At 39.3% G+C, this 16,006-nt stretch overlaps 1 protein-coding gene across 2 annotated transcripts; it reads left to right on the top strand.

The window, feature by feature from the left end:
* The first annotated feature begins 2,074 nt into the window (after positions 1-2,074).
* On the top strand, positions 2,075-15,994 carry LOC311252753 (CD9 antigen-like). 2 transcript variants are annotated; one of them, XM_084346263.1, is made up of 8 exons: positions 2,075-2,292; positions 11,596-11,698; positions 13,614-13,711; positions 14,286-14,360; positions 14,452-14,553; positions 14,746-14,835; positions 14,982-15,065; positions 15,301-15,994. In XM_084346263.1, the coding sequence occupies exons 1-8, from the start codon at positions 2,224-2,226 to the stop codon at positions 15,364-15,366; spliced, it is 687 nt and encodes a 228-aa protein (XP_084202389.1). In that variant the 5' UTR covers positions 2,075-2,223; the 3' UTR covers positions 15,367-15,994. The 2 variants fall into 2 exon arrangements, with proteins under 2 accessions (XP_084202389.1, XP_084202390.1); XM_084346264.1 differs by lacking the exon at positions 2,075-2,292 and adding an exon at positions 5,863-6,013.
* The last annotated feature ends 12 nt before the right edge of the window (positions 15,995-16,006 follow it).

Here is a 16,006-nt window from a genome sequence, read left to right on the forward strand (position 1 = left end):
TGAAGTAATCAAGTAAATGTAGCTAGGGGAGTAGAAAGTAAAATATTTACTTTCCAAGTTCTGCTACTTCCACTTTGCTTTGGAAGCAAAGTACAAGTAACTCAAAGTACTATTCTTAAGTGCAATTCTGAAGTACTTACTGCTTTATTCATGTATTTAACTGCATGCAGGACAGTATAGTACTTGAGTAAATGTATTTAGTTACATTCCATCACTGTATTTACTTAAGTACTGCTCTTCAGTACAATTTTGAGGTACTTGCTGCTTTATTTATGTATTCAGCTGCATGAGCTGCAAAAGAAGTTTAGTAAAAGTAGACTATGATATCTAATAATCTGATGTGTAGTGGAGTATTAGTGTAATGTAATCTAAATACTCAAGTAAAGTTGCCTCACACTTGAAATGTACTTTAATTGAACTTCCTGAACATGAAGTACAAAGTAATACAAACACATGAAAGAGTGCTGTTGCTCTTGTCCTCTTGGTTGCGGTTCTGGTCAGCTGGGTCGCACTGTACTCCTTCTTCATCATCATCATCAGCATCTTCATCATCATCATCAGTGTGTGTTTGTGTGCAGCTGCAAACAAAAAGTCGTGGGCTGAGCGGTCACACTGTCGTCTTTGTTCTGCAGAAGAAGAAAAACAGTCACATTTCCACCAGAGAGAGAGAGAGAGAGAATATAGCCCCGTGTCACACACACACACACACACACACACACACACACACACACACACACACACACACACACACACTGGTTATAGTTGGTGTTGACCTTTGTGGCATTGTGAAGGCTGCTAATGAGGTTTAAAGTTCAGACTCTGAAAATGTGACCATGCTCTTGCTGCCAAATTCATGAATTTTTGTTTTCCATAATCAACTTCTTGTCAGACTGGAGAAAAATCTGAACCAAAAATATCTTTACTGACCCAATATTCAACCTAAACTTACCAGTTTTCTTTCCCGTATTGTAATTATTTCCCAGTTATTGCTGTTTTTTTCTTTAAAGTCAATGAACTCATCCTTGTTTTTCTTTTAGGAAGAGTTATACGAATGGTGAGGTGTGTTTACCACCTTATTTCACATCTCATTTTGGCTTTCTTCAAAATAAAATAACTATTTTCTGTGTGCATGATTTTTTTTTATATATATATTTCTGTATAATGCTTAACATTTGAACTCATCATCCAACATGGGATTTACAAGATATATACAGCAGGTGTCTTTGAATAAATTAAACCATAAGTCACAAAAAAAATTATCCTGACCTACATGTTTATAAAAAAGGTTTTCATTTATACCATTTCATTTTGATCATGTTTTACCTGTATTATTATTATTATTATTATTATTATTATTATTGTTTCTTTATGCTTAAACAATCTAAATAAACAAACCCTCTTTGTTTTCATGACTGAATAAATTAAATAAACAAACTGACGTTAAAGGACAACACAGTTTCATACTGTTTTACTTTGTTTACATGTGGCGGACCCTGCCACCTTTCTAGCTTCAACAAGTGTTCTGGGACCTTATTGTCCTCTGGAAACAGCTTGTCTATTCAGTTATGGGAAAACACAATTGTATTATCACCTAACTAATACTGTAAATATAAAAATTCTGACCCTTTAAGTTTATTATTAATTATCTTTAATTGGATATTGGACAAATATTGGATTTTTTTTTCCACTTTGTGGGACTTTTTATTACTTTAAACTCAGCTGACAACATGTAGGCCCACTACTTACTTTGTGGTGTCATGTTTAACAGCTCTGATGGCCTACAGATATTTTCAATTCTGATATCAGGATGTTATTTATCGTTTATTTCCTTCCTCTTTTCTTCTTCTGCTTCTCTTTCGTTCACAGTAACGCACAATCCAGACATTTCTCTTGATCACAGGATGTGTTCTCGGCCCTAAGAAGGACTAAAGACACAAAGAGGAGCCAGAAAGACAGAAAGAAAGACATAAATCTCAGTATTTCTGTCTCTTCTGTGGGCGTCGAGCAGTTGATCGTCTCTGTTTCCTCCCCAACGGGTCGGGCGCGCGGACAAACAGAGCGGCGTCTGTTGAGCGCCGGTTGACGGAAGTGCACGAGGCGAGCCGAGCCGAGCCGAGCGCGACAGGTTCGATCAGCTAAAAACTGACAAACGGCGGCGGATAATTCAGATAGTCCGCAGATCAATTAGCCGACGAGCTAACAGCGTTGAAACACAGCGCAGGGATGACGGCTTTAAGCAGCTGGGAGCTGTGCGTCAAGTACGCCCTGTTCATCTTCAATTTCGTCTTCTGGGTGAGTTTACTAAATTCAAAATAAACACATAAATACCGTTAAAGTCACAATATTTAAGCTACAAGAGCCACAAGAAGGGTTAGCTAGCTAGTTCATGTCGTTTTAAAGTAAGTGGAGTTTGCTATTAGCTGAATCTTTATGATAATATTCAGTGTTGATGGAAGTAATCAAATATTTTATTTCAGTAAAAGTAGTAATACTCGATTACTAGTACAAGTCCTGCATTCAAACGTTACTTGGGTAAAAGTACATATGTAACGTTAGCATAAAGAAGACTACCAAAATAAAGCCTAAAGTTCATATTTCAGAATAATATACATTATATTATGCATTAAAGTGTTCGTCGCTTTATTGTTGCAGCTGTTAAAGGTTGAGCTCCTTTAAACTAAATTATATAAGCTACTTAATAACAAGTTTATTTTTAGATTCATGCTTTTATTAATAATCTGAATCTGCAAAGTAACTAGTAACTAATATTGTCAAATAAATGTAGTGAAGTAAAAAGTACAATATTGTCCTCAGAGATGTGGTGGAGTAAAAGTAGATTAGAAAGTCTTGTAAGAGGAAAATACTCGAGTAAAGTACAAAAACCTGTATTAAAGGACAGTACTTGAGTAAATGCAGTAAGTTACTTTCCACCTGTGATATTTAAGTGATGTTTGGATATTGGGGGCATGTTTTAAAACTGATGTATTGACCTTTTTGCTGCATGTGTGCGGTCACACCTGTGGCGTTTGTTTACATGTTGAATTCAATTTCAACATGTAAACAACATTCTCATCATGAGAAATTGGGAAAATTCTAATCCACGTCTGAAAAAAGCCAATGTGACGTTGTTTTATTACCAGCAAAATAGTGGTCCTGAAGATATACGGAGCGGCAACAGCACCACAGAAGCAGCTAGAAATACTTTGCCAGGTGTTTTGTCAGCAGGATAGCATCACAGCTGTGCAAGACACAGTCATGACACTTTACAGGTGTGTGGTTGAGATCCAAATGGTGGCCGAGTTTGAAGATGGGTGTGGTCCAATCCATGAGTACTGATGTAACAATGCCGTAATGACTACTGAGAGGTCATGGGTCAGAGGGGGGACATGTTGATGGCCTTTGCCTGGTTTGATGTCGTCACAAGATGGTCTCTAATTTTCACGTTAACATTTTTGTGCATTTGTGAAAAAATCTCTAATTGCATTACGTCTGAACACTGTTCTCCCTTACTGTTTGATCATTACTATGTACATACTGCCTAATCACTGCTTAAGTTTACTGTTTATAAGTTTTTCCATTTCGATTTCTTGGGGTTTTTCTGCTGGCACTTCTCTCTGCTCTGAGTCAAACCATGCTAAACCACCCTGTCTGTGCAGGAAACCAGAGAGAAAGATGCTTTAATTAGGTCTCTGTGTGTTCAGCTCTCAGTAGTTTTGTAGCTTCACAGCAAATCTTTGTGGTTTGAAGTTTAGTTTCTATCCAGTGTTCCTGTCTGTGTTCTCAGCTGTATTTTTTTGTTTCATGTTCGCTCTAAGCTGTTTCATAAGTCGTGTTAAGTTAGTACTGGTGAAAACCACATGTGATATTATCATGAAGGCGGTCAACAGGAAATAGACAGCTAAGGTTTGATTGGTAGCAGTTTTTTTTGTTTTTTTGTTTTTTTACATTTGAGTGACATCAATCAACCCTGTCTAAAGGTTACTAATCTGAATTCAAATAATCCTGTGATAAAGTTTGTCTTGTGTCTGGAGTGAAAACTATTTTTTTACCTCCACCAAGGAGATTATGTTTTCACCTGTGTCTGTTTGTTGGTTGGTCTGTCAGCAGGATTACACAAAAGCTGCTGAACTGATGTCCTCGCAACATAGATGGAGGATGGGTCTCGGCCCAAAATAGACCCCATTAAGTTTTGCCGTGGATCCGGATAAAGGGACAGTTTCAGGAATTTCTTATCGCACTTTCTTTAACATTGCGATTTCCATTTTTCAGTATTTTCTTTAATTTCTCAGCGAATAACATAACATGGATCCAACAATGCTGGTGTATTTAGGGGGCTGGTGGTTTGATTTACTTAAAGGGGCCCGTTGGGCCTTGGTGGAGGTATGCACTCTACTGACAGCCATTCTAGTCTACTAAATGGAAAACATGCTTCTGTAGAGGCTTTTTCTGAACCTTTTTTGGACTTTGATTCTGATAAAGTCCAGCAGAGGGCATGATTGAGGCCAGTCTGTCATGAACAGATAGGTTGTGCAATCTCCTTTGCTCTTCTTCCTTCCTTCTCATGTTGTTTAACACTATCTAGCTCCTCATCTCTTAAAGCCTCTTGTGTTTGACCTCATCCTCCTCGTCTTGTTTTGTTGTACCCCTTTTGTTTCTTCTTCGCTCTCCAACAACCTCTTATCACTCTCCTCTTTGTCTGCTATTTTAAAGAATGTTTTAAACAAATATACAGTTGGGATTTGTGCACGCTTGACAAACAAATCAGTTTGTTACTCCTGGCAGGAGAGAGGGAAAGAAGGGAGGAAGCAAAGAAGGAGAGTGAGAGATGGGGGAGGCTTTAGCAGCTCGGAAACAAAGCTGGTGTTGTTGGTTTCACTGGGTCTACTGGGAGAGGAGGGCAGCTCGAGTTACCTCAGCAAACAACACTGAGCTCCAGTCGCAGGAGGTTTGTGTGTGCGAGTACACCTGTGAGGCCTTCGCTTCCCTTCACTCATTCAGAAAAACCTTTATCTTCTCAATCTTTCTCCAGGTCTGTGTCATCTGTTGTTTATTTATACTGTCTCTCAGTATGCCAGACTCTCAGACACTTTGTTATAAAATTAGATAACCGAGTAATTGTTAATGTCATTTATCACAGAAAAAATGTGATTATTCACTGTTTTCTCCCCTAAAAGTGTGAGGATTTTCTGCTTTTCTCTGTTTTATATAACTGTAAATGATCAGCATATCAGTTTTGAACAGACAGAATAAGTTATTTGAAGTCGTACATTGGACCCTGGAGGATTGTGATGAGCATTGTTCACACTAAACACTTAATCAATCAACAGATGAATCAATGACAATAATCAGCAGCCGCAGCCCTACTCGAGATAACGAAACAAAATGAAGAATGAAGCTGTGATAAACTGGGAAATGTGATAAACAAAGTATTTTATCTCTTAACAACAAAGCAAAACACATTTTTAAGTGAAAGGGGACTTTAGATTCCAGTTATGTCATTTTTTATCACATGGCTACCGCATGTTTTTACAAGAAGGTATATCATGACACATCAATTTACTGATATTATTGTTTTTAGGGAATTATAAGTGTTAAGCCAACATACCCACTTAAATCCGAACAGAAATAGGAAGTTTACCTGCTCTGTAAATCAGAGCAGGTGAATGCTCTTTAATTGCATTCACCTGCTCTGATTTACACCTCATGGTTGCCTGTTTAAAGTCCACTGGAACAGATAGTAGTCTTCTCTCACTCCCACACTTCCTCCCCCACCCAGTCCCTCCCACTGACTTCCTAAGTACACCCAGGTGAGCCCTGCAAGGGTGTGGCTCACAGAAAAATCCTCCAGCTACACCTCTTTTCTTCCTCCCACGCTGACAAAGACGGTCGGACTCTTGAACAGAGAACATTTGGATTTTTCTTCTCTCTATAAACAACTAAATCTTGAATTGGAGCCATGGGCGCACTGCAGTGCATCAAATACCTGGTGTTTGTGTTCAACTTTCTCTTCTGGGTATGTAGTGTCACTTACACAATGTTAGTTGCGGTTGATACATGAGACTCTGGGTTAGACAGAGCTGCGGTTTGAGGGATTTGATTGGTTCTTTGTAGTTTAAAACAGGTTTCACTGATTAGAAACGAGAAGAGTTAAGTGAGAATGAGCTTTAAACTTTTAGTTTGTGGAGTTTGTGTTGTGTGAGACACTGGATTGCTGCTTAACTTCTGGTAAAAGAACAGATCAGTGAAGCCCAAAACTACTCGAGTTGATCTCTCAGGGTTACAAAAGTGTTAAAAAATGATGACTTAATGAGTCAATTGTTGACCAAGGTTCCCTCCTCTGTGTGAAAGCTAGAGGACAATTGGAAAAGTTGATTCACCTGTTGTCTGCTGACGTGCCTGTAGTCACATTGTGCCTTCAGGAAAATGTGTTGCTGGAAAAACTGACATGTGGTCTGACAAAAATGCCTGGCACGAACTTAAAACATAAGGTTTTCCTGCTGGAGTTCGTCTGAAGCTGCAACACATTTTTCTATGATCTATTTCAATTGTGTTGCTTCAGCTGTTGTTGACCAACAGATTTGATTTGGAAATATTAGTTACTTTCATAGCAATTTTTAATTAAGGCAAATTAAAATAACTATGATGCAAGTCGATTAGCAAAATTAATATGTGGTGGGTCTTTCTTGGAGCTGAATACATTAGATGATTAATTAAAGTCACATTTGCTGCTTTTCTCTGTCATTGTAAATTTGACATCTTTTGACGACTTTTCACTAAATTCTCATCTGGTCTCATGCTTTTGAGTAGAAGACATGTTCGTCTGAACCATTACGTTTCAATGGTAAATTAAACATCCATACAATCTACCACACAGCTTATTTCTTGATAAATATTGGCTGTCAAAGCTAAACAGTTCACCTTATTTTTATGGTATTCTACATATTAGAACACCGGCAGATCACACTACATGCGTATCAGTTTCAAAGATGATACTGTTTGTTGGGATGCTGTTTCTAATGGAGTTAAAAAGGGAACTGATTTCCAGCCAGCTTTGTATCACTGCAGTGTTGGTAGTCCAAGCAAATGAACAATGGTAAACTTCTGTCTCACTAAACTCTGATCAAACTGTAAATTAGGCAGTGCTAGCTAGTAGCTGGCCGCCATATTGTATCTGTATTGTTGGTTTTACTTTATTTACATAATGTTAATGCAGGTTTGTACTAAGGAGAGGATAACATCGTGCAGCAGAGTCATAAGTCAAATAAATCAAAGCGGCCCACGTGGCTTGTCGCATGAGTCAAAGACACACCTTTAGCGGCCTAAATACCCAATCACACTGGAATAACTGGAGCCACTTGGCAGTTTTCTCACTCCAGTTCTATTCAAAGTCTGAGCCTCAAGTCTGGGTGAAGTTTTGTATGAAACGACTGAAAGTTAGGTAGCCGTTTGTTTCCCACAGCATTTACTCATAAATATTCACACCGCCTGCTGTGTTATTACTGTGATTACCTGTTTACAGTGTTCGAGGAACACACACACACACACTGTTGGTCCAGGCTTAATGACTGTTTTGGTTTAAGTCTGCAGTTTAAGCGTGTAATGGTGGCAGGGACCGGCTCAGGGTGGACAAATGAGATGACAGCAGTACAAATGAACAAGCAGAGCGAAGCCCAGCCTCCCTGAAAAATAACATCAGATTAGATTTGTTTTTTTTACTCCAAAGTGTAATGACCGAGCTGCTGGTAAACAGGCGCTCAGCGGACTGAGGCTTGTTACTGTAAACAAACTGGGCTCCATTTTGACAGTGTTCCTGTCTCTAGATGTTAAGAATACATTTCCACATTTCTTACTGTCGTAGAAGTATTTCCTTTACCTACGCAGTCTCACACGGTGTCAACACAGTGTTGCAGCCTGTAAAAGCTGCCAAGCCTCTCAAAAATAATTCATTTCTTTGTTTGTGCTGCTAATGGTGGTGCAGAGTGTCTTTGTGGGTAATGAGGGCTAATGTGAACCTCGAGGGAAAAGGGCTGTTTTCTTCCAGGATACTTAAGATGGCCCGTTGCACAAACACCACAACTCCCCTGAGTGCGTTTACTGCACATTAACACCAATATCCATTTATCATTCAGGACACTGCAGTTTCCTGTTTCCCCTCTTTATTTGTATCTTTTAATTTGGAGAAGACGTAATGGAAACAATATTATATCAACTGCTTTATTAAATTGGTTTCCATGGCTTCATCGTCGTCGCTGCAGACTATCAGACTTGAGGATCTTTATGCTCAGACAAACATCCAGGACATATTTGATTTAGACGTTCACATTGGGAAATGAGCATTTGTGAATACATTAAGAGCTCTTCAGGCTGTAAATAAATTTGAATGCAGCTTACTTTGAGCATGGTGTTGGAGTTATGCCATCTTCTCCCTGTTGTCTTGGTGGAACAACTGAGAAGGATGAGGACTTATGTTTGTTTTTGCAGCCTTTACATTGATGACACTGACAAAACCATTCAGTATTGTGCCGTAAAGTAACTATTGCTGGGTTCACACGCCAGTACAAGTGTGATCTTAGGCTGCAATCTCCTGAGAATTGCTGCTGACAACACGTAAGAAAGCTGTTTACATTTTGGTCAGAGGTGTGAATCCTCTGACAAACATCACAGACGCCTCTGCTGCACAAACCTCTGTATTGGACGGCATAGATAGAGACTAGGCATGGTTCCTGATTTTTGAATATTCGTTAAATTAGATGTAATACCTCTTATGACTTGTTGTGTCTAGAAAAATATCAGATAAGAACAGGTGTTGCAACTGAACAAAGTTTTTAAAAGTTTAGTGTGAAATTGCCTAATTTAAAGTCTATCAGTTACTGTTGGCTTTACACTTGATCTCAAAGTGAATTATAAACTGTATTTATATTTATATAGCACCTTTTCAAACAAGAGTTTACAATGTGCTTTGTCAAAGAAGCAAACGCAGGAAACTCGGGAGGACAATATTACAAAATAAACACACAACAGTAAAGCCAGGCTATGTCTCAAACCCTCTTGAATGTACATATACAACACAAAGGCATACTGTCAGTTGTGTGTACAGTAAATTTACCTTTACATTCATCGTAAAGCTCACAATAAATCAACTTTGACAAACATGATCTGCTGAGGTTCAGCCACAGTCTGAGCTTGAGGCTGCTGTTGTAGGTTTTCACTGACGATGAGGTGACTATGTAACTCTGCTTGAACAGTGACTGGTTTTAATTATAGTTAAAAGCAAAATGCGTCGCTCTGACAGATTGTTAGGTGTGGCGGTAAATAACCTTTCTTTAGGGTATTAAATTGGACAAAGGTTTTGTTGAATGGCGCCCTTGAGTTCTTAACTTTTTACTTTCTCGATATTTCATCAAAGAGAAGTTGAGTCAGAAGTTGCAGAGGGCGTTTGTTTTTCCTTTATTCTATATTATTAGTTTACATTTTTACTTCACTTAAAAACATGCAACTCTAAAGGGATAGGTGTCTTCTGGTTCTGGCCACCAGTTTTGATTATTCCAAATGAAATCTGAGAGATCATGTTTTGTATTAAGTTTGGCGTGATGGACAGCTCTAGATACTACAATCCCCATAAACCTTTGCTGCCATTGCTTCGGAGAAGAAGTGATAATAGTGAATTTAAAACACTGTTGTTGCATTTGGGAACAAAATTGGAGCACCATTGTTGCTCCAAAAATGAGCTCAGAATCTGAAAATAAATTATTTTAATCTTCATATTGTTGGTTAATCTCTGTCAGCAGCACAGCTCCTTGTGATTGGATGTTTCTTGCCAAAATGCACCTTTGTGTTCTCTCTGGATACAGATTTTATTGCCTGGACTCCGAGTACTACCCAATACCTGTTGGAAAAAGGCAATGGATAAGGCTGGATATATTTGGCTTTTATTGTAGTTGTCATAGAGTAATGTACAATATGAATTCTCAAACACCTTACTATGTGTTCATCTTTTGATATTGAAGTTACATGTTGTACTGTAACTGTGGACATGTAACACCTGATATACAAAAGGGAATTCAAGAAAGATTCCTGTAAGTTTATCTCCCTGATTTGTTACATATTACAGCATCATTATGGTTTAAACATGCTTATTGTATGACACTGTAAAGCAGAACACTGATGACTGCTAGATAACGTGTCATGTCTCTAAAGGGGTGTTTAGTTGTACACGGGGAAAAAACTGAACTCGCACTTCTTCTTCCTCCTCTTCTCTGAAGTAGTGCAGACATCACGATTGGGATGTTCTGCAAAAGTAGTCCGGCAACACAAATTCAGTCGCGTGTTTGTCCCAGACAAGCATCCCAAATATTCCCCCAGTTATGCAGAGGTGGGTGCACATTGTTGAGTTGGTGTGTGTCCACTGATTCATGGTCAGCAGACTGCAGCGGGAAGGATCCTGAGGACATGTCGGGGCATGATGCTGCCTGTTAGTGTGGATGCTTGACTTGCCTCTCTCATCTCCTGTTGCACAACAACACCGACGTCAACAAATACGACGTGGGACATTATGGAAGTTATTTGGGTGGCAACAAAGACTTGGTGTAACTTGTGTTGAGTGGTTGCTGAGGAGATGTTGAGTCATTGTAGTGGGTTATTACTGTGGTGAACACCAACGGAGAGGAAAATACACAAACACAATGACTTTGCATTGCAAAATGTTCTGGGGAAAGATCCATACATTCATCAAGTGAAAATTATTTAACCTCAAGTTTTGAAGTCCTGGGTGATCCTGGCAGATGTAGGAAATCACAGAATAATGAGTGAATAATAATAATGAATTTTCTTTTTTAAAACTAGAAGAGCTGTTTCTTCAAATATTTCTGGGTGGAGTGTTGAGCAGCAAGTTTAGCTTCATGTTTCAACAGCGCTCACTTCTACTCCAGTACACAAGAAATCAAGATACTTAACTTTTTTTATAGTAACAGGAAATTATGCAATATATGCTCAGTGAAAAGGTGATTAAAATTATGACCTGAATGCTACCACAGGCAGAATAAATTACCCATTCAACATTTATTGTTTTGTTTTCCTTTTCTGATGTTTTCCTGGAGGTCTTTCAACGTCCAGCTGTTTCATTTCTTTTGTGCAGTGCATTGTGGGAGAATAGTATTCATCAAAAATCAGGGTTAATCGTTTTAGTCTGCATATTAACTTTAAGTAAGCTTAATTTTGTCCCGTTTACATTGTGAAAGAGCCTCTCAGAACAGAATGTAGTATGGATTTCTAATAGATAATATACCTGCTAAACATCAACATGTCAGCATTGTCATTGTGAACTAGCATTAGCATTTTGCTCAAAGCCATATATAAGGGATTATGTGTGAAATATGCTCAGACCACTGACGTTAAAGAATTAAGTATCATGACATATCCTCTTTAACTCCATGGTAACAGTATTGGATAATGGATAAGATTTAAATGTTAATTTGATTCGGATGTCTTTTAGCTCATTTGGATAATCTTCCAAGAGTCAACATTAACACAACATTTTAACTGACATTAACTAATAAATGGTGAAGTGCATAATTGTTTTTTTCCCTCCTCGTGTAGCTGGCCGGTACGGCAGTGCTGGCTGTGGGTCTTTGGCTGCGTTTTGACACCAGGACAGCAGGACTGTTTGAAGGAGAGGACTCGCCTACAGTCTTCTTCACTGGTGAGCTCTTTGGCATTACACTGCTGTCTTTACAGCTGAACAAGAAAAGCAACAGATTGTCTAATGTGAGAAGCCGCAACGAGGGAATGTCTGACTGAAAGGATTGATCGGTCATCTAAATGGCGGCATATTATTCTGGAAATCTCCACAGAAAAGATAATAATGTTCTTAAAGTGCCACTTTAAAATGAACACTGACAGGAAGTCCTGAAGTCCTCCTGAGGGATCATTAAAGCTCCATGTAGCTTACTCCAGGAGTGTTGTGAGCACAGTTTAGTGTTAAGTGCATGTGAAACCATTAGCAGCATCGATGTTGTGTGGTGGAGTTGTTGCTCTGTGTGAAGGCTGCTCCTTAATCAGTGTAGTTTCATAATTTAGAAAAAGATCCTCGACGTAATTATTAAAATCCCAGTGAAGTTTAATGTTTTGGTGTTTCGTTCATGTACATTTGGATAAATTATCTTGAAATTTAATTGAAATGTAAGTGTCTGAAACCTTTAGACTCACTGGATGATCCATAAAAACAATGTTGTACTACAATTCAAACTTCTCTGCTTCAGATTAGTTTTTGACAAGTAAGGAACAAACTGGAGGCATTTATTTATCACGGTGGCAGTGTGCAAACTTTTGGGCTTCGATACCTGCGTCCACAAAACATCTAGTGGCTGAAAAATAGCATGAAAGCATTGTTATTTCACGTATTTGCCAGAGGTGACCTGTTGCTTCATTATGAGGGGCATTAGTGCAACAACAGGAACAACTCGATGTAGAGCATCAGGCTCCAGGGCGTACCGAGGGCAGCTGAGGCCAAAGTTAGTCCACAGCGAGGCGGCTCCCCCGGCCTGCCAGAGCCGTCCACACATAGCTGTCATTCTTCACCGTTTGACAGAAACGTCTTTGTTTCTCCACTTTTGTGTTCTCTGAGGAACTCACAGAAAGACGGACTCGCTGCCTCCCTTCTGTCTTTGTGTTTCTCTTCCATCAAACTGATAAGTGGAGTGGGCAGTCAGAGGATTGTCTTCGAAATGACAAACATGTTAATAACAGGCTGGGAGAGCGAAGCGCTGGAGGAGGATGATCTGCGTGGATACTGTACTCGTGACATCAGTGCTGCGGTTATTGTTTTCCTACATTCATTATGAAGCCACATCAGACGGGATTAAAGAGGCTGGCTGACTTTTAGTGGCTCTGAAATCATGTGTCTCATTTGTTTTTGCTTAAATATGATTCATAACCACATCCAGAAGGGAATTACAGAAACACAACAACTGGACTATTGTTTAGTATCTGACTGGATTGTGTTTATTTACAGGAGTAGAGTGACATCAGTACCCTGAACTAAACAAATATTTGATGCAAATAAACAAGAACCAGATGAAGAACTGGAGGCAAATAATCCAGAACTGTGTGTGAGGGGATGTTGTTCACAGAGCTGCAACGACATGAGTTGTCAACCACTATATTACTTGATAGTTTAATTAATCATTGAGTTATTTTTGAAGACAACATTTTAATAAATTCTCTGATTCCAGCTTCTTACATGTGATTATTTTCTGGTTTCTTTCCTCCTATGACAGTAAACTGAATATCTTTTGAGTTGTGGACAAAGTGAGACATTTTGAGGACGTCATCTTGGGCTTTGGGAAATGGTTATCAATATTTTTCAGCATTTTTCTGATATGTTGTAAACCAAATAACATTGATTAATTGAGAAAATGTCGCATTTCTCTCACTGAAATGCTAGTTTCTAGGTGATTTCGTCGTCTAATAAATGTAATGAGATATTTTGACTTGAGAAAAGATGATGATCTGCCAACAACGAGAAATTAGATAAATAAACCTGGTAAGATTCTGAGTTGGAGTCAATGACCATGTTGACTTGATCAATTGGATTAATGTGTCCGACTGTCCTGTAGGTGTGTACATCCTGATTGCGGCGGGGGCTCTGATGATGATCGTGGGCTTCCTCGGTTGCTGTGGAGCCATCAAAGAGTCGCCGTGCATGCTGGGACTGGTGAGTTTTCTTTTTGTTCAGCTGTTGGATCATCTGTGTACCAAGACATTTATGTGTCGCTTGGCAGAAGCACAATTCCAGCTTCAGACACACTTTGAGAACCCAATGAAGGGAAAATCTGAAGAACAAACATCACAAAAAGACAAAGAGGAACAGTGATCACAAGCTGATCTTTAGCTCGCTGTATTGCTACTGTTCCCCGTTGTCATTGTCTGTAGTTATCTTTGTGTAGGGATCCGTAAACATGGCTGGTGCACGGTAGGGCAAGTCTTTACCCGGATATCCGTTGGCTACACTAAAAGCCCTGAAACGCTGGTTTCCCCAAGAGACTAAATTGTTATCAGCCCATTGCTGTGCTGTCCTGACCTGTCTGAACATTATAAATGGCTGTGTTGATAAACTGTGCTGATAAACTTTCATACAATATAAACACGTACGATACGCCCCCAACATCTCTTGCATTTTTTTTTGTTACACTACAAACTACGACCTCAGAAAAAGCTCAAACGTACGCCGTGTTTATTCTGTGTGAGGATCACCAACACGCTGAACTGACTCTTGTTTTCTTCTTTAGTTCTTCCTCTTCCTGCTCCTCATCTTCGCTGTGGAAGTGGCTGCTGGGATCTGGGGTCTCTCCAACAAGGACCGGGTACACAACACACACACACACACTGACACACACTGACACACACTTTGGTTTTGCTCAGGCGTGGAGTTTTAAATTGTTGTCGTGTCTTCAGGTGGTGGAAGAGGTGACGGAGTTCTACAAGCAGACCTACGACAACTACAAAACCACCAAACAGGAAGCGCTGAAGGAGACCCTGCGTCTCATCCACTTTGGGGTCAGAACACACACCTCACACACCTGAGCGCCCGTTTCTTACCTATTTAATATCCACTTTTGCTGCTGTTATTTAAATTGTCTTGAATTGGAGCATCATATCTGTTGATGTGAGGTTACTGATGATTTGTCTGACGTCTGTATTTTATCCTGAAGTAACTAAAAGTCTTGATGTTCTCGCTCCTCTTCACAGCTGAACTGCTGCGGCCCCACAGGGACGGTGATCGACGCTGCCAAAGATATCTGCCCCAAGAAGGAGGGACTGGAGGCCCTCATCACCACGGTAACAGACGGGGTTTCTGACTCACTTATACAGGGCGTAAAGTCACATCAAGACATCCTGTCGAACCAGTTTATCATGATAAAGGAATTTCAGTTCCTTCCAGTTATTGTTGATACATTCCTGTTTCTCTTCATCTCTTCTATCAGAGCTGTCCGGCTGCAATCGACGAGATGTTCAACAACAAACTGCACATCATCGGCGGGGTCGGCATCGGTATCGGCGTCATCATGGTGAGAACTGACAGAAGAGCCGATATGAAAAACTACACACAAATTGACACTTAGAGTACCTTTTTAAAACCTATTTTATCTCACGTTACATCCATAATCCATTTTAAATATGATGATTCAGTCTCTGGTCCAGGTTTGCTGTATTTACTAAGAGCTAGATTTGATAATCAGATCAGCAAACAGGATTCAAATCAAACCATCATGACTATGGGCTGAAATTTACTCCTCCCCACAGATCTTCGGGATGATCTTCAGCATGATGCTCTGCTGCGCCATCAAGAGGTCCAGGGACTTTGTCTGAACAGCCACAAAAACACACAAACCTGTCCGTCTTTAACGTACGTGTCGTCGCTCTCACAGCCTCTGCTTTTAGAGTTTCTATCAGTTTAATAATCATAACAGCCGTCCTTTAGTTCGGATCCATGCAGGATGGCCACGTCGACCTGTGAGAGTATGGAGCCTGTGCAACGACGCCTTTTTTTTCTTTTTTGAGGTCTTTTTTACACCAAAGTAAATCAAACAAATGTATGTTTTTAGTTTGTTACCCACCATAAAGAATTACAGAACAAGTTGATCGACAGGAAAAAGAGACTTTAATGACTCTGCTGCCCTCTGGAGGACCTTTTTTTTTTTTTTTAAAGATCATTAACAGTTTTTCCTTTCGTCAGCTCTTCACTGTTGGATAACTACAGTTCAGTTTATGTAAAGTGTGTCGAGTTCGCCTGTGATCAGCTGTAATCTAACAGGGTTTTGCAGCTAACTGAATTTTACTGTTTGTTTTTTTTTAAAGAGATTTAAACGTTTATGAAGTTACACTTTAGATGCTTTTGATTTTTATAAAAGCAGAATGTTGGAGTTTTATGCAAATATTTTGAAGAATGCAGTTTGAATATATCTTTAAAATGCCAAATAAATAAACTAAAACACTGGTCGGTGTTAAA

This window comes from Pagrus pagrus (assembly GCF_965226575.1).
Source record: "Pagrus pagrus genome assembly, chromosome: 23".
Lineage (NCBI taxonomy): Eukaryota > Metazoa > Chordata > Actinopteri > Spariformes > Sparidae > Pagrus > Pagrus pagrus.